The sequence below is a fragment of the Haliotis rufescens genome, unplaced genomic scaffold, assembly GCF_023055435.1.
Source record: "Haliotis rufescens isolate VD_foot unplaced genomic scaffold, xgHalRufe1.0.p SCAF_69, whole genome shotgun sequence".
NCBI lineage: Eukaryota > Metazoa > Mollusca > Gastropoda > Lepetellida > Haliotidae > Haliotis > Haliotis rufescens.
In genome coordinates, this window is record NW_025964360.1 from 991,608 (window position 1) to 1,011,844 (window position 20,237).

Here is a 20,237-nt window from a genome sequence, read left to right on the forward strand (position 1 = left end):
AAATTTTGATAGAAACAAGCAACTACATTTATATTAATAAGGAACCTCAGTGAGATGGGAGATTTAGAACCTGTACCTTTGGAAAATCTAGACTTGCTTCATTTAGAGCTATAGCATTTCAGTAAGAGCTGGGTGGGTGGAATGGTAAATAATATGGTTCAGAGACAGACTGGCTAGTGATGCGCCAGTTGTGAAAGTATGCGTGCAAGTCAAGGGATCCTTGTCATAACCTAGGTGATAAAAAAAACTTCCAGATTTAGGTGAGGCGAAATGGGTTTTAATGTCGCATCCTCTAGACTACCCTTTGTCTCGGAAAATATGAAATTTTGATAGAAACAAGCAACTACATTTAAATTAATAAGGAACCTCAGTGAGATGGGAGATTTAGAACCTGTACCTTTGGAAAATCTAGACTTGCTTCATTTAGAGCTATAGCATTTCAGTAAGAGCTGGGTGGGTGGAATGGTAAATAATATGGTTCAGAGACAGACTGGCTAGTGATGCGCCAGTTGTGAAAGTATGCGTGCAAGTCAAGGGATCCTTGTCATAACCTAGGTGATAAAAAAACCTTCAAGATTTAGGCGAGGTGAAATGGGTTTTAACGTCGCGTTCAAGATTATTGCACTTATATAGCTACGATTGTGGTTGGGTGGTTGCTTGTAATAGGACTTATACCAATTTCATCATGCTAGCCCACTGAGACGCCATGCCGCAGTTTAACATGAATACCCTACTCAGACATAGTATACCGACTCTAAGCCGACCAGTCCTTGTTTTAGCCCCTGAACGCCGAGCGGCAGGCAGTGTTACAACAAGTTACATGTACCAATTAACATCTTTTGGTATAACCTGGCCAGGGTTAGAACCCCAGACCTACCATTCTCCGGGCAGACACTCTACTATTAGACCACGGAGGCGGTCTCCAGATTTAGGGGTCCTTTGATAAATACTGAAGCAGAAAGCCCCTGGACCCCTTTTATTATAACACTTCCCACAATCCCAGGTTCTTATAATTTTGAACTTTTCTGGCATGGACTCTACTGGTCACTTCCAACACAGCTCATGTTTCACCAATCATGTAATCATGATGTTGAATTCTTGCTCTTTCCCCTGTGACGGAATATCTGTCAACGAGAGAGATATTGCATGTTATCTTTTGCCAGTCCAGACTGCACATGAATCTGTTCCCAGACACTTCATCGTGCTGTTCCCAGCTCATCATTTAAAATTTGTTGAATCTGTTTCTTCTTGTATATTCAGTCAGAAAAAAGACACATGGTTCATATGAGTTGTGGTTTAGTGTTAACTTAACTGTGTACACAAATAACCCACTTCATTCCGAAAAAAATCCAGATATGCTCCTCATGCAATCTTCATGATTCATTTTATTTTATAGCAGAAAAAATGTGCGTCTTTATCGTTACCATGCAGAAATAAACAGAGAGTCATTTGATGCCTGGAACATCTGATAGCTTTTAGAACAGGGAGGACCCCAGCGTGCCAAGCAGTGATGTTGATAAATGTAATGCGTTCACTCAAGCTACTTTCTTTGAATTTCCTATCAACTGTATGTATGTGCCATTGTTCCTCATTAAAATGTCAATTTCTCAGATAGCACAAGAGAATTTAGAATTTTATTATTGGAATTAATGCTTGAGTAAAATGGGCTTTATTCTAATGTAAGTGCCAAGAATATAGAAGCAGTATGTTCTGGTTGATGAATGTTCTGTACATTCAGGACATGGACAGTGAATGTGAAGCCTGTTAAAGCTTTGACGTGGAAGAAAGTTTGACTTTGGTGAGAGTTAGGGCTGGGACGAGTCCAAATTTATTACCAGGTTACCAAACCCCCTATTACCCGACCCTACCCGGGCACCCGCTGTAGGCCTCAGGAGATTGCCCGATTGGGAATAGTTTCACCATAGCCCTGGCAAAATATATTTAGATTCATGTATAAAACGATCTAGTCATGCATACCCTGAAGTTGACTGAAGTTGACTAAAGTTTGTCTTTATTCAAACATATGAAAGTCAACTGGAATGTGTGCATAATCAGAAAGAAATGCAAACATGAGTGACTTGTAACCATGGAGTTCCAGATAAGTTTGGTCATTAAACAATATATCACGTGACTAACTGGGTCCGGGTAGTCCTGTGGGTACCCAGGTCCTACTCAGTACCCACCTGACCCTAGTACCTGAGTTCCCCGTCCCAGAACTAGTGAGTGTCTACTTCATGGTGGCCGTGTGGCGATGTAGGGTGTGAGTCCAATGGTGATGGGTTCAGGGTGACTACTGACGGCTGGGCGGTCACAAGGCTGGGCTGGGCAGTGTCAGCATACCCTGGTGGTGTGGTATGTGCTCGTGCTATCAACTGCTAGTTTAGCTGCCTGATTTTTGATTATGTGCAGGCCACTGCATTAAAGTGTGAATGTAAAGTGCTACTGTGTTGTGTACAGATGGTGTGCCATTTGATAGTGCTATCAACAGCTAGTTTGATGAGATGAAAATGGATTATTTTGCACCGTGCTAAAGTAGCTGCTGTGTTCAAAATAATGGGGACTACTGGATCCTTAAAATTCGCTCCTGTAGAACTTGGTTTCTGAGACTGTGAACATCTACAGGGATAACTCTAGGGTTGGTCCTTGTGCCTAGTGGGTTAGCCCCTAAATTTGAAAAAAGGCTCCCATTTTCAAATACAATGGGGCATTTTAACATTGTGCTGTAGGGGCGTACCTCTGGAATATTTGAAATTTTCACATAAAGGGCCCATGTTAGAAAACACCTACAGTGAACCCTGCATTCAACATTAGGGCCATGACAAGTTCCCTGTGACTTAATTTCAAACACTGTGACTGACTGGCATAAAACAACATTCTTTTGCCAATATCAAGAGCATGAAAATACAACGGGCTGTCAACGTCTATCTTTAAGGACATGCTTTGTCATGATATTGATATGGTTGGTATGAAGACTGACGTACATCATTTCTGCTTTACAAAATAAATTCAATTTACTTTTGGTGCATCTGTTAGTCTCCGGAGTGTTTCCTCTTGTTGGAGGAACTTGGCATGAGCTAGTTGTGTATGTTCTGCACGCGGTAACACAGGCAGTATTCATCTAATGACTTCCTCATTTGTGGAGGCACAGACAGTATACAATGTAGCATGTGGTGGCTAACTCGGCCTAATTGTTGATACTCTATATAAACTTGGAAGCTAGGATGTTTCAGCTTTGATGAACTGGTGCCATTGAATGTAGTAGATGGCCTAGTTATTTCAAGGATGATCCCAGTGGCACGCTGGTGCAAGGTGCCATATTGTGTTTGGCACAGTTATGTCCCTTGGCAGGACAGATGGATGCGAGTCTGAATCTGAGGATTGCCACTGATTATGATCCCTGGTCAGTCAACACCATACAATATTGAGTTTGACCGAGAGGTAAACCGTTATGACCAGCTTCCAGCCTTAGAAATTCTTTTTTTTTTTCAAAATGCTCGTCTTCCCGACTTTGTAGCTTGTCCTACTTGAACGAGGGAAAATGTTTTACTATGTGTACATTTTCTGTCAGTTCTGTTTAGTTCCAATTTATCAAAAATAAAAGCATTGAGAACTGTTTCAGAATAATAGGACTCAATGATACTAGTCAATGAGGACTGCCATCATTAATTTCTTTTTGTCTTTCGGCACAGTTTAGTAGCCTAGGGCGAGGTGACTGGCACCACTTTGAGCTTTCTTCCCACATTAAACAGATGTGATGTAAATGAAACTATGGCATCTCACTTGTTTTGCTTGGATTGAGTGGGCCAGCTTTTGAACCCACAATCACAAGTTTCAGGTGTGGCCAAGGGACACAACTCCATGCAATTCGCTGTGCAGAGTTGTGTCCCTTATGGGTTTTGTTTGTTTGTTTGTTTGTTTGTTTGTTTGTTGTTTAACACCGCACTCAGCAATATTCCAGCTATTTAATGGCAGTAAATAATCGAGTCCGGACCAGACAATCCAGTGATTGACATCGTGAGCATCGATCCACGCAATTGGGATACGATGACATGCATTAACCAAGTCAGTGAGCCTGATCCTGTTAATCGCCTCTTACGACAGTGATCATGGGTTCGAATCCAGGATTCAACCTGATTATGTTTCTAGGTTTGCCACCACCATATCTGTACTTTCGGGTTTCGCAACAAGGTAAACATCTAGAACCTTTGACAGTATGAGCTTCACTCCCACGTGAAACTGATAATATGTTTAGAACAGTTTTAAACCTAACTCTCACTCACTACAACCTGTGACATGTGAGATGTGTGGAACACAAGCACATTTTGTGATAGCTTCTTACAACTTATTAAGGGCATTTCTATCAGTGGTAGGTTCCCGAAATCTCATTTGCAGTGTGTAAATAATACTCCCCTACAGCTGTCAAAATGTCGGGCTTGCATAGGATAATGGTTGTATGTTCTTGTACAACAAGATCAAGTATAGTTCACTCGATATGTTCCTTCCTTGCACTGGATGTGTGGGAAGGTGACTTGAGCTAAAATGTGGTTTAATATCGTGTTCAAGATATTGCACATGCATGCGTGTGTGTTTTTGTGGCTGCTTGTACTAGTCCTGACTAATAGTTTTATAGTGCTAGGTACCATGAGATACCATGACACAGTTTAACATGGATAACCCACTCAGTTAATTGACTCCATACCAATCAGTACTTAGTATCTTAATTCCATGCTTAAGGCAGGATAACAAGAAGTACCAAACTTTTTGTTACGAGGCGTCTGAGGATCAAACCACTGACCTTCCACTCTCCGGGCAGTCGCTCTATCTGCTCCACCAAGAGGCAGGATATGTTAGTAATAGGAAGATGGCCATTTGGTCCAGGGTGGTTATTGAAATGGGATGGCGATAAATACACTGTACAATCAAAGATGTCATTACTTATGCCGGTCTTATAGTGCTAGCTGGACCATGAATACTCCACTCAGACACAGTATAAGGCGTTTATGCTTGTCATAAGAGGAGACTAATGGGATTGGGTGGTAAGGCTTGCTTACATAGTTGATGAATGTCATCGATCCCAATTCCATGGATCAATCCTCATGCTGTCAATCACTGGGGCGGTCGGGTAGCCTAGTGGTTAAAGTGGCAGCTCGTCACGCCGAAGACCCGGGTTCGAATCCCCACATGGGTACAATGTGTGAAGTCCATTTCTGGTGTCCCCCGCCGTGATATTGTTGGAGTATTGCTAAAAGCGGCGTAAAACCATACTCACTCACTCACTGTCAATCACTGGATTGTCTGGTCCTGACTTGATTATTTACAGTCTTCATATAGCTGGAATATTGTTGAGTGTGGCGTTAAACAACAAACAAACAAACAGATACAGTAAAATGTCTGTGAGCCGACCAGTCCTTGGTTTTTTTCCCCCTATGCCAAACGCTATTACTTGCCTGAAGCTGACATAGAACAAACAGCTATTTTATTTAAATATGCTTTCAGTTGAAGATGTTTTTTGGGCAGATGCAACACATTACTGCAGTGATGCCTGCTGTCATTGTGCCCATGTTTCCTCAGGAAGGAGGGGAGACATTAAACTTCCTGATAGCAGAGGGAGTCAGTCATGATAGGAATGCTTCAGCACATGTGGGAGATAATTGATTTTGTTGAGTATTGATTTTCTCGTGCCAGAAAATGCCACCAGTTGTGTTGAGGTGCTGGTTTGCTTTGCAGAGTTGTGTCCCTTAGGCCTGCCACAAGCTGATGATCATGGGTTCAAATCCCAAATTTGCCCTGATGATTCTGCGAACACCAATTGATGCTTGTACTTCACCAAATGGATAAACTTAATGGATCTTTCCTCATGAAGATCCTGGTTGGGGACAGATAATTTGATGATATTCAAGGGGGAGGGGGTTTTATTGAAGAAAATATATTGTCCCCGAAAATTCCTGAAAATCTCCAGAAAAATCCCCAGAAAAGCCCAGCCCCCTGACTATCAAACGGTCAGTCCCTTAGAATTGGTCCAGCAACCCATGCATGTGGAAGAGGTGACTAACAGGATTTATAGGTCAGGCTCGCTGACTCGGTTGATGCATGTCATCATATCCAAATTGTGAAAAACGATGCTCATTATGTCAATCACTGGATTGTCTGGTCCAGACACGATTATTTACAGACTGCTATCATTTACTTTTAGAGAGTCGATCGGGTAGCCTATTGGTTAAAGTGTTCGCACGGGTTCGATTCCTGACATGGGTTAAATGTGTGAAGCAGATTTCTGGTGTTCCCCGCCATGACATAGCTGGAATATTGCTAAAAGCGGCATAAAACCATATTCACTCACTCATTTACTTTTAATATTGCTGAGTGTGGCTTGAAACAAATAAACAGGCTTTCTTCCACAATCAAGCTGATAGATATACTGTACACAGCAGTGTTACGGCTCACCTACTCCCAGTGTTATCTCTGTTACAACACAGAGGGGAAACTTCCACTGCATCACAGGCAGGGACCAGCTTCCTCACCAGGGATCTCTGACTCACAATACTCAAAACCTCGTCTGTGTCCAACTTCCTTCCTAGAACAAGATTAACACAGGCCACCTTTCCACTGGCTGGGGTTCCCCTGTGATAAAGAGCACACATGTTTCGGCTGCAGGAAGAAGCTTCACTGGTGATGACAGCATGATCTGCGAGACACACCTGTGACGGAGCCTCCACAGGCACTGTAGCTTTGTTTGTTACCGTGGAACTAGGCTTAGGTTAGGTTTGTTGTTTAACACCGCACTCGGCAATATTCCAGCTATATGACGGCGGTCTGTAAATAATCGAGTCTGGAACAGACAATCCAGTGATTGATATCATGAGCATCAATCCATGCAATTGGGATCGATGACATGCATCAACCAAGTCAGCGAGTCTGACCACCTGTTAGTCGCCTCTTACGACAAGCATAGTCGCCTTTTAAGGCAAGCATGGGTTGCGGAAGACCTATTCTACCCCGCATCGTCACGGATTCATGGAACTAGGCAGAAACTTAACCCTGTCTGTCAATATTTCTGCCATGGAACTAGGGAGAAATATTGACAGACAGGGTTAAGTTTGAACATTGTTTCTGGATTTTGATCTAAAAGATGATAGGGAATAGTGATATACTTTGGTAGAATGTTAAGATGAGTATTCCATTCCTGTCTCACCGTTTCATTCAGTGGAGATCTTCTGAAAAAAAGTCTAAAACTTGAGTTTACAAACAATGGTAAATTTTTAAAATTTTGTGTTCAAGTAGTCTTTGTGAAGATTTCTTCATTATTTCTCCCTTCCTGTCAGGCTCTGTGATTGGATGATTGTTTGTCATTGTGGCCTAATCATTGCTCATGCTTGAAGTCACTGGTTTACCTCAGGCAGACATAGATTTCCCAGGCTGCCTTGATATTACTTGAATACTCCTTGTTCAGCATAAAACAACATTTATTCATCCTAATAACCTGGTCACCGTTTCACAATGAGATCGTAGCACTCAGACGATCGTAACTCCGATACTTTAACATAGACTTACGACTGTCATAGCGCTACAATCACTCTGTTGAACAGGGCAAGGAGACCCTGTAGAGCCAATATCTTTTATGTTGATATGGGATGGCATCATAGGTCAGCTTGCTCTCTCCTCTTATCAGAGAAAGAATACAAGGTCAGCCTGCTCCTTTTTTGTTGCAGGTCAAAAAAATAAACTGAAAAGGCTGTGTCACTGTTTGTTCTGGGGTGTATTGATTGTTCCATAGAGTGGTCTGAGTATCATCCGCCAAGACTTCTTCAGACCACGCTGATTAATGGCACTATTGTGGATATTTTCAGCTCAGTCGCTATTTGATGCCAGTCTTTTGTTGCATTTCTTTGTTTCTGCAACCACCAGGTGTATTTGCTGATGAGCAGATTGCTGAGTGAGGCAACAAGGATAGACCTGTTGGGGATTCCGGTTAGAATAGGTCTTCAGCAACCTATGCTGGTCATAAGAGGCGACCAGCTTGATCAGTTGTCAGGCTTGTTGACTTGGTTGTTAGCATGTCCTAGTACCCCGGCAGCATTGATTGTTGCCACACTATCAATCACTGGATTGTTTGGTCCAGACTCAGTTATTTTCAGGTTGCTGTCATATAGCTGAAATATTGTTGAGTTTGGCGTTAAACTACAAACAAGAATGAATTGTTTGATAGGCATTACTTAGAAGTTGACGGATGACAACGTAGCTCGATAATTTATGGATAACAACTTCTTTATTTACTGTAAAGAATGATTGTGTAGACAGTGAATATAAAATATTTTTCATGGATTTAAATTTCAAATTCAAGTCATTCATCTGTCACATATCTAGAAATTGTTAAAAAATCAGGATGATCTTAAAAGGAATATTATACTCATGTTAGAGATTATAAAATATGGGGATTAAAATACTCAAAATCCTGCTTTGTTATAATCACGATATTGAGCTTAGTGTACATGCAAATGCATTGATTTTTTTTATTTTAGATTGATTTAATTGAAGTGTAGTCGTTGGGCCTCAGGGAGTTTTTCGATCAATCTTGTGTTTATTTGACACACAATATGACAAAGACGCTAAAGTTTGTTATTTATCAAATAGTTCTAGGTTAGTCAAGCATTTCTACTGAGTGGTAAAATAGCTAGAAGACTTAAGGCTTATATCGATCATTATGTGTCATTAGCTGTTGCCTAATATTGAGGATCGATTATGATTCCCAACCCTAGTCATATATTGAAGCTGCTTCTGTCAAAGGCTTTCCATTCAGCTAATGGAAATTGGTTGACTCAATAGATTGGGTAGTCAGGCTCGGTGACTTGGTTAAAGGCATGTAATATATCCCAGTGGCATGGACCGTTGTTCATAATGTCGATCTCTGGATTGTCTGGTCTAAACTTGACTATTCACAGGCGTCTATCATATTGATGGAGTGTTCCTGAGTATGGTGTTAAGCAATAAAGACCTTTCCAGCTTCCATTGTTTCGTGGAAAGAGTGACTGCCTGAACAGTACAAGGTTTGTGGTTCAATCCCCAGCCATGTCATTCCAAAAGATGTAGAAGATGGTACTTGTTGTTACCCTGCCTGGCGCTTGCCATTTAGGGGGTAAAACAAGGACTTGTAGACTCACTCAGTATGCTTTGTGTGGGGTATTCATGTTAAACTGCAGCATGGTATCCCAGGTTAGTGGGCCAGCTCTGTAAAACAGTCATCTGTCTGAACTAGAAGAAGCAGCCTGACACACAGAGGTGCATGCATGTTGCTATGTGATATTATAAGTGCAATAGCCGTAAACGTAATGTTAAACCCCAGTTCTACTTCTCCCCAAGTCACACTTGTTGGTCAGTACATAGCTGAGAACTATAGTGTGCTAGCTACTACACACTGTAGGGGGCACGGGTGGCCCAGTTGTCTAAGGCGCCGCGATTCGCTGTGCGGAGTTGCGTCCCTTGGGCACGCCAGAAACCTATGATTGTGGGTTCGAATCCCGGTTCACTCCGATTATGTTTCTAGGTTTGTCAGCACCATACCCGTGCTCGTGGGTTTCACCGAAGTGGTAAACGTCTTAGACCTGCATCACTTGGGGCTTTCCTCCCACATTACATAGGGACATGCTGTGATATATCTGGAATACTGTTAAAAGCGGTGTTAAACCCAACTCACCCAAAGTCACACTTGTTGGTCAGTACATAGCTGGGAACTATAGTGTGCTAGCTACTACGCACTGTAATACTCCACCGTGTACGCATGAGTAAGGAGGATTGATGAAAGACTATGCCCCACTTCTTGGCTCTGCCATTCATTTCTTGCGGCTGTTCTGTTCCTGTACAAGCTGTCAATTGCTTGTCGGTATTCTGCCCCGATTCGCCTCAGCCCCAGACTCCAAAGATTGCTGTTAAGATTTGGCTGAGGATATATTTTCATTAAATTGCTCTACAGTGTCGAGTTGTGATGACAAATTGGAAACTGTTTGAGCTGTTTGTGTAGGGAACTTGTTGTTAGAAGAATATCAGGTGCGAGCTATAATTGTGAACATTAATGTCGGCTTTAATCCCACCAACTTACCTATGTAGCAAGCGTGTATGGATTAGTTTTGCTGAAGACCTAAGCCATTTTGTCAGCACAGTTCACTCAGCCTGCCCAAGTGTTTTCATTAACAAATTGTCCAGAAAAGATGGAACAGTTTTATATTGCACTGTGGGATCTGAATGAAGTGAAATGGAAAATTATTTTGAGTGTGAATCTTTACAAATATCCCAGATGAGATAACCTACATAAGCCCATTGTCCCTATGTGTCATTGTATGGCGATGTGTCTGAACTTGTGAGTGGTTGATTGTGTGTCATTGTATGGCGATGTGTCTGAACTTGTGAGTGGTTGATTGTGTGTCATCGTATGGCGATGCATCAGAACTTGTGAGTGGTTGATTGTGTGTCATCGTATGGCGATGTGTCTGAACTTGTGAGTGGTTGATTATGTGTCATCGTATGGCGATGTGTCAGAACTTGTGAGTGGTTGATTATGTGTCATCCTATGGCGATGTGTCAGAACTTGTGAGTGGTTGATTGTGTGTCATCTTATGGCGATGTGTCAGAACTTGTGAGTGGTTGATTATGTGTCATTGTATGGCGATGTGTCTGAACTTGTGAGTGGTTGATTATGTGTCATCGTATGACGATGTGTCTGAACTTGTGAGTGGTTGATTATGTGTCATCGTATGGCGATGTGTCAGAACTTGTGAGTGGTTGATTATGTGTCATCGTATGGTGATGTGTTCTAACTTGTGAGTGGTTGATTATGTGTCATTGTATGGCGATTATCTAAACTTGTGAGTGGTTGATTATGTGTCATCGTATGGCGATGTGTCTGAACTTGTGAGTGGTTGATTATGTGTCATCGTATGACGATGTGTCTGAACTTGTGAGTGGTTGATTATGTGTCATCGTATGGCGATGTGTCTGAACTTGTGAGTGGTTGATTGTGTGTCATTGTATGGCGATGCATCAGAACTTGTGAGTGGTTGATTATGTGTCATCGTATGGCGATGTGTCTGAACTTGTGAGTGGTTGATTGTGTGTCATCGTATGGTGATGTGTTCTAACTTGTGAGTGGTTGATTATGTGTCATCGTATGGCGATGTGTCTGAACTTGTGAGTGGTTGATTGTGTGTCATCGTATGGCGATGTGTTCTAACTTGTGACTGGTTGATTGTGTGTCATCGTATGGCGATGTGTTCTGACTTGTGACTGGTTGATTATGTGTCATCGTATGACGATGTGTCGGAACTTGTGAGTGGTTGATTGTGTGTCATCGTATGACGATGTGTCGGAACTTGTGAGTGGTTGATTATGTGTCATTGTATGGCGAGACCATGGGATGTTCACTATTTCAGACACTGGTTTGCCTGGTCCAGGGGCTGTGCTGGTCACCCAGATATTGCTGGAATATACAACTACATTGTTAAACAACATTAGTTAATTAATTATGGAGTTTAACTGTTTCAGTATATGAAAATTCGGACTGGATATTGGGTCAACGTTGTGTTGTAGGCCGACATATGACGTGTGTTGTGCACTCTCATCCTTACAACATGCTGTGAGTCTGAGCGTTTGGTATGCCCGCGAATAAAAACACATGCATCTTTGACTTTTCAAAAGTGTTTTTCCACACTTTTCAGCTTCATGGAAAGAAACAGCATATTTCCGTATGTAGTTTTCTGTTGAAGGTATTAAAAAAATGTTTGAGTTATTCATGAAGTAAAAAGCTGTGACCTATTATTTTTTGTGATTTTGTATCAATTGTCAGTATAATGTGTCTGAGTGGGGTACCCATGCTAAACTGTGGCATTATGTCTCAATGGGTTAGCATTATGAGACAGACGAAGGACAAAAGTCCGGGTTACTTCATGTCCTGGAGTGTGCATCCTTGCGTATTTATTTTTTGAATGAGTAAACATTAAGCTCTTTCCGCACCTTTTTTTTTTCCATTCATGAACTACAATTCCTGCATTGATGTTTCAAATCGCTTGTGATTTCAAAATATACATTATATTGTGATACGTTTTGCAATACGGCCTTATGCATTGTAAAATATATATTGTTTATACTTTATTGTGATATACTTTAAACATCCAATACCAATCCCTAGTATCTATATCTCTGGTGACACTGACTCCATGACGTGTGTATATATGTATAGTAATTAGCTAGTGGTGTCATGTTTCTTGTGAGTAGTGTCATGTTTTTCACTAGTACCTGTCACACTGTTGACTAAGGAAGCATTCTCCACGTGCTTCTCATCCCTCCTGACTCACTCAATCACTGGCCTGATAACGCAGTGCTCCGATTTACCACATCCAAGCCTCCATGTAGATTACATTCAATATATTCGCGTGAGTAGCCTCCCCCTACAGGTATTGTTTCTGTTAGGTAAATGTCCATTTGTGTAGCTTACCCGAATCAAAGTGTAATGTGGGTAACCCCTTGGGAATCAGGGTTAGAACAGGTCCCCAGCAACCTATGCTTGATTTACGTCATGGATCGGGTGGTTAGGTGTGGTGGCTTGGTGGATTGTAACTTGGTTGTAGCTGACGATCCTGGTTAGAATAGGTCTTCAGCAACCAATGCTTGTCGTAAGAGGCTGGATCGGTTGGTAACGCTCGCTGACTTGGTTGATGCATATCATCGTTTCCCAGTTGCGTGGACTGATGCTCATGATATAAATCACTGGATTGTTGGGTCCAGACCCGATTATTTACAGACTACCTTCATATGGCTGGAATATTGTTGAGTGTGGCGTTAAACAACAAACAAACAAACGTGGCTGAGGAATGGGACGTTGCTCCTAACGTCAACCGCTGGTGTGTCTGGCCATGACATGATTACTTGCAGGCTGGGGTGGTTCAGCTTTGGTGTTGCTCACGGCAGCATTAAACAACAAACACTGTAGTCAGAGAAGACAATGTCTTCTTTATTTGTGAGTTTTGGCAGGACACAGTTATGCTTTAAATAACCTCTACAAATGTATTTATGTACTTTAAATCTGGTTGTGTGCAGATTGTCCAATGCATTCAAAATGACTGTGGGCCCCAAATGTTGTATTTATCTTTAGACTGAAGTACAAAAAGGTAGAGGCTTACTTTTAATATTAACATGCATGCATAGGGATGGTATGAATCCTGGTCCCTGATAGAACAAGCTGATGAAGTCCTGGCACCGACAGTTACCTAATGTTCCTGGGAATGGAAAAATCTGCTGTTTTTGTACTAAAACCCAGCTGATGTTCGATAAGGCGAGACAGAAGATGCAGTACCATGGGAAGACATGCTGTTAGTACATTCAAGCCTGGACTGGGGTGAACAGGGACTCTGCATCTCTAGCCTTGCTACAAGGCTGTACTGAAAGAAAATGCCAAGGATTTGTAGTAGTTCTATTCTCCTAATCGGCAAGTCTAGATGTGGACAGAATAACTCCAGTCTCTTACAGGGACAGCTTGTTCTTATCATTTACATAATCTAGAAATTATTATTTAAACTTAAAATTATTACCTCAGAGACATGTGCAAGACTAATGCATCTCTAGCCTTGCTCCAAGGCTGTACTGAAAGAAAAGTCCATGGATGTGTTGTTATTCAATCTTCCTAATCGGCAAGGCTTGGACTCCAGTCTCTTATAGGGACAAATTGTTCTTAGTATTTACATAATCTAGATATTATTTAAACTAATAATTATTGCCTTTGAGACTTGGGCAAGTCTAAGGCATCTCATGTGCTTGGTGTTGGTTATCTACCTTGTAGATACTCGCACCAAACCTGCTGATTTCAAAGGGCAAGGTTGGGGAGTGGAGGTCTGCTAGGAAGGAGTAATTACATTAACAGCCACTAGCCCGCAGACATGGTCTTGTCAAATTTCTTTCGGTCCAGTGAGCTTAGTGAAATAAAATTCCTCACATCAACACTATATCCACTGAAAAGGATGTCAGGTGACAAGTACAGGCCACTTGACTCCAAGAATTCGGCCTACTTTTTGTACACTCTCCTGTCATTACATTTGACATGGTTTGGATGCTGGTAGGTAGGGCCCACTGAAACAGTAGTGTAACAGTCTGTGCCTAAAGCTTTTGACTCTACTAGCCCGATCCTGTCACTTTACATCATTTTCAGTGTACAGTCAAGTCTTGTTAATCCGACACTCGTTAATCCGACAATCTGCTTTATCCTAGACTAATGATAGGAACTGATTAAATGAATGCTATTTAGACCTGTTAATCCGACACTCTCGTGCTCCGACTCCGACGCCTCTAATTTGCAATGAATTTCCAAAATCACTCTTTAATCAGTCTTGTTAATCTGAGACACAGTATACCGACTGAAGCTGACCAATCTCTGTGTTATCCCCTTAGTGCCGAGTGAGGCCCGTGAAGATCTGGGTTAGAATAGGTCTTCAGTAACCATGCCTGCTGTAAAAGGTAACTATGCTTGTCGTAAGAGGCGACTATCGGGATCCTGATGACTTGGTTGATGCATGTCATCATATCCCAATTGCGTGGATCGATGCTCATGATGTCAATCACTGGATTGAATGGTCCAGACTCAATTATTTACAGACCGCCGTCATATAGCTGGAATATTGCCGAGTGCGGCATCATACAACAAACAAATAATACCGAGCGCCAGGCTGGGTAACAAGTACCATCTTTTAACATCTGTTGGTATGACATGGGCGGGGATTGAACCACTGACCTCCCGCTCTCCTTGCAGACGCCCTATCCCCTAGACTACAGAGGTGGTTACACAGTTGTCAACTAAACAAGGCCCCTCCTTCATGTTTAACACTGTTATCTGTGTGCTAACAGACATCCCAGGTTAATTGCGGTCCCTGTGAGCGCTATCTGTTGTGTATGGCTGAGGGTTAGCCAAGGGATCTCTCTCAAGCCCTAAAGCGGAGGAAAAATCGGGAAATTGTGTGTGTGTCTGTAGTATGCAGTCTCTTGAGCCAGAACACTTTGAGGTCTCAGTGACTAGGTTCATTACTAGATAATTTATTTTTTTATTTTCAGGTATTGAAAGCTACATAGAGATTATTAGCCAAGTTTTTTGTGTTATAAATATACATTAGAAATAAAGATTGTATTGTGCAATCCTTTATCATTTCATGTAATCCTTTAATTAAAGGATGTTGAAGGTGTAATTTCATTCAATGAAAGGGCTCAGAAACTGGGTATGAATACAATGTCGTACAGTGCAAAATGTCTTGCAGCCATGTTTGTCTGCAGAAACACAGCAACACATTGGCAAACCCCTGTCTAACCATATTTGAAATTTTATCAATAGTTTATAGGGGAAGAATGCATTGCATGGATGTTTGGAGCTTGAAAGTAGTTCCTGCTAGCTTCCTCATTTGCATATTGATTGGATCAGTTTATCACATTGATAACATGAAGCATTGTGTGATAAAAATATTTGTTAGTCATTTTCAACAAAGCACATCCAGCTGTGGGAATCCACGATGTATAATAGGCCCCCAGTATCCTGTGCTTGGTGTATGATGCAACTGTGTAGATCGGGGTGAGGATCACTGAGTTTGTTGATTGCATGTCATCCTTCCTTAGTGGCAAGGACCGCCTCCGTGGTCTTGTGGTAGAGCGTCCGCCCGGAGAGCGGAAGGTCCAGGGTTCAATCCCCAGCCGCGTCATACAAAAAGACGTTAAAAGATTGTACTTGTTGTTACCCTGTCTGGCGCTCGGCATTAAGGGGCTAAAACAAGGACTGGTCGGCTCGGAGTCAGTATATTGTGTCTGAGTGGGGTATTCATGTTAAACTGCGGCATGGTATCTCAGTGAGCTAGCACTATAAATCGGCATCAGTCCGGACTAGTACAAGCAGCCACACACACACATACACGTGCATGCACGTCGCTATATAAGTGCAATAATCTTGGACGCGACGTTAAACACAATTTCACCTCACCTCACCTTAGTGGCAAGGAACGATGCTCATTATATCAACCACTGGTTTGTTTAGTCCAGGTGTGACCTCCATCATACATCTTAAATATTGCATTTAACAACAACATAAACTTTGAAAGTTAAAACTGTATGAGTGTTACAATAGTTCCGTTTTGGAGCATTAATAAGAATTGTTTTTGGAAGTGATGAAAAGTCCCAAACTTTTGAAGCAAGTATCTTGTGTGAAATTTGGATATTGCAATTTAAGGCATGATCATCAACTGCTAGCTTGATGTACATCAACAGTTTGAAGTTGGCAATAAGAGTGGTGTTTGAACTTCTTGAATCAGACTTGCCACTTCTGCCAAGTTCCTAATCTTCGTCCCCATTGAAGGTGGAAACTGGCATTGTCTCTCATCATTATTGATCAGCTTTTTTGTTTTATCTCCAGTGTAACCTTTAATCCAGCTTGCAGATATATTGTGAAAGTTCTCTTCCAGACGTTTTATGACCTACTGCGCACGATGAACAAGTTCAAACAAGAAAAGCGATCTGGTAAAAGTAGTTCTGGGCCTACTAAACAGAAGGCCGAGAAAAAGACCGGTGACAAAAAGAAAACTAAGAAACAGAAGAAAAAGAAATGTGTTCTTATGTAACACTGTTCCACTTTTGGACCGACGCCATGTAACTCCTGTTTTGGTTTCCCTTAAACTCACCCTATCCCAAATTCTGCATACCCCTCACAAGTAGGTGAAGTCGGTGACTCTTTTCTTACAGAACCATTCTCAATAACTGTTAAATTGTAACTTGGTATCACAGTCATATTGAATTAAAAGGACAATATTAGATAACGTATTTTATTTTTCATATTCAGAAAAAGTTCAAATTTAGCTCCTTGAATATGAAATTATTTGAGAACCTAATACTGTTTAAGTTCTAAACAGAGTGATGATATAGAAGCACTTACCATACCAACCACAGAACTGACTTAGCCAGTAATAACTCCCACTGGTGTCAGGTTTTCCTTAACAACTTTAATCATGTTTAACTAAAAACACCCCCACCGGTTTACCTTGCACACTAACAAAATGTATGCTATAAGACAGCACTTTGTTTTTCAGCTGGTATTAGGACTTGCCGATTCAGGTTTTTTTAATTTGATTATCCACATTTGGAAAAGAAATATATTTATGGAATATTTTACATTATTTTTTTGCAGGCGGAATGGCATTTCAGTATGCTGGAGATGTGGTTTCTTGCTCCTCAGCCATGTTAAAGTTGGCTGTGTCAGATTAATTCTTAAGGAAACTTAGTTCTTTAGTTTTGTTGTATGAGTTGTTTCCTTTTCGACTTGTTCGGGAGGAGGAAGATGACAGGGTATTATGCATATTTGATGTATGGTACCCAAGAGTTTTAAAAAACACCCGATTCTTTTTTCATTTTTCTTATGACTAGAGTTAATCTGGCACACTATGACAGTTTAAGCGTAATGTGAGTGGTTGTGTTTAACACCACTTTGAACAACTTTCCATTTATATCATGGAGTATCAACTTGATGTGGAGGAAAGCTCTGAGTGATGCAGGTCTTTGACAAATTGTAGAAAGAAAGAATTGGTTGTTCTTTAACTTCTTCTGAGTAGTATGTTTCAACTATCTTTCAGGGTATGTTTTAGAAGTTCTGCAATGGAAGGCCTGAAAATGGCAACTTAGATAGATATCATAACCATTTTGTGGACACAGGTAGCCCAATCATCAAGGTTGCCACAATTTGGTGTGAAGAGTTGTGTCCCTTATGTGTTCCAGGATCCAACATTTGTTGGTTTGAATCTCAAATTGGCCCAGTTTGGGATCCCTATGCTTGTGTGTCTCACTGAAGTGGTAAATGTCTAGGCCCTGAAAGACACTGTTTAAAGCGGCATGAACCACCTCACTCACTCATTACCATTTTGACCAGTTCAAACTTGTGTGTTAAAATATCTTCCCTACAGTTTTGTATAATTTTCGAAAAATGTTTCTTTTTAATTAGTGATTCTGATTTAATAAAAAAAAAATCTTTCATCCTGCCAAAGAATTCACAATATAGTAGGTTAAATAGTGTAAAATTCTTTTCTCAATAAGGGGCGGTGGGGTAGCCTAATGATTTAAGTGTTCTCTCGTCCCGTGTTCGATTCCCCACATGGGTACGATGTGTGAAGCCCATTTCTGGTGTCCACCGCCGTTATATTGCTGGAATGTTGCTAAAAGGGGTGTAAACCCATACTCATTCACTATTCTCAATAATCTTTTTGTGTAGTTTAATAATTTTAGTTGTTACAATATTCAGGTAGAAGATTAACAGTTTCAAATGTTTTGAAGGAGTATGTAGTCACCGATACAAAGCAAAAAAGTTCTATAAGTACAAGATGTGTTTCTTGTGATAAAAAATAGCCTAAGTGTGCTTCTTAAGCCTGAAGCCTTTAATCTTTGTCCTGCTACCAGAATTATAAGTTCAACTTCGATCTAGATCAGGGCAGCCATATTGATTGCCAGGTTGGAAATAGTCTATTTGTGGTCGATAGCAATTACCCTGAGCTAACATTTCACATCTTGCAGTGAGGGAAGCCGTTTCCGGGCCGATCCAAGTCCCGATCCTCGTGTGTCTTGGTTTATTGTGTTCACTGGTTCCCTTGAAGCCGACTTAACACTTTCCATGAAAATTTGACCAAATTGACCGTCACCTTTGTGCTTGTTGATTCTGGAGCTCATTTGGGAAGCACAACCGTCCAAATTCAATTGACTTTTATCTTGGGAGACCATTGCGTGTTGACTGCGTGGTATTTGTCTCCTAAAAAATGTTACCCTGTAATTGTAGGCATTGGAGGCAATCAAAGTGGTCCATTGATGTTTTTGTTTTTAAGTTAATTTGTCTTTTCTGAATATATATACTGCTCAAAATATGTTAAGGACCAGCCAGTTATTTCATATTACTATAGTTAGTCTGACAGGAATGCTTATTCTTTCATTATTTCTATAGTTTGAAAAGTATATTTGAGTAAATACATTTTTAGAAGTTATATGTTATTAATTATACTTTTATGCAAAACTGTTAACACAGTGGTTTCTTGTATGCCTCTATGCTAAAATGTGAATTTGGTATGGTATTTTTTAAAAGTGCCAAGCACAATACATGCTCTACAAACGAACATGCTTGTCGACCAGAGAATATGCAAAATATGTAAATTAACAAGATATGAAAAACACTTCCTTTTGTAGTCATAAAGACTGTTACTTCTTCAAACGCTGGGTTTATTAAACTGCCAAAATGATAATAAAACTAAGTATCTTGAACCCTGTTCTTAAAAAACAAAATATGTTACGCAAATTATCTCTGAGATGTTAATTGATAGAAAATCTTAAAGACAATGTCTAGATATGACATTAAAGCTTTACTGCAACTATTGTGGACCCGTGAAGAGCCGGGCTAGAATAGGTCTTCAGCAACCCATGCTTGTAGTAAAAGGTGACTAACGGGATCGGGTGGTCAGACTGTGGTGGTTGATGCTTGTCATCGATCCCAATTGCAGGGATGGATGCTCATGATGTTAATCACTGGATTGTCTGGTCCAGACTCCATTATTTACAGACCGCTGTCATATAGCTGGAATATTGCTGAGTGCGGCGTTAAACAAACAAACAACTATTGTGACTTATCGATACAGTATCTACACTAAGTGTACGCTATAAATGTTTATATACAATGAATGAAAATAATACGTTATATCTCTATAATTTATAATGTACATTATGTATATCTATAGTTATATTTATTCCCATATGTAGATATAAGTTTGAAGTTGGCACCGGATTTTAAGAAGAGAATGTATATATAATCTGTAAAACTATTTGAATCATCAGAAATGAATTGTAAGTTTAGAAAAGGAGCATTGATTCAGAATATTTTCATTGATTTCATAAAAAGAGTGAGTGAGTTGGGTTTAACACCGTTTTTAACCCTATTCCAGTTATATCATGGTGTGTCAGCTTAATGTAGGAGGAAGTCCTGAAGTCATGTAGGTATCAGACGTTAACCACTTTGATGAAACCCACGAGCACGGTATGGTGCTGAAAAACCTAGGAACATAATCGAGGCAAACTGGGATTCGAACCCACAATCATAGGTTTCTGGCGTGCCCAGGGGACGCAACTCTGAATCGTGGCGCCTTAGACGACTGGGCCACTCGTGCCCACTTCATAAAAAGAAATATCACCAGTTTGTCATCTGGATA

General features: G+C 40.8%; 1 protein-coding gene across 2 annotated transcripts in view; it reads left to right on the forward strand.

Annotated features, from left to right (window-relative positions):
- Positions 1-20,237, forward strand: part of LOC124148700 (ras-related protein Ral-A-like) — a 76,064-nt gene that overhangs the window by 47,632 nt on the left and 8,195 nt on the right. Inside the window, exon 5 of one of the 2 annotated variants that reach the window (XM_046519936.2) lies at positions 16,473-16,656. The exons of the other annotated variant lie outside the window; for it this stretch is intronic. Within the exon in view, the coding sequence (XP_046375892.1) occupies positions 16,473-16,628 (156 nt within the window). The 3' untranslated portion in view covers positions 16,629-16,656. The remainder of the gene's footprint in view (positions 1-16,472; positions 16,657-20,237) is intronic. 2 annotated transcript variants of the gene reach the window in all.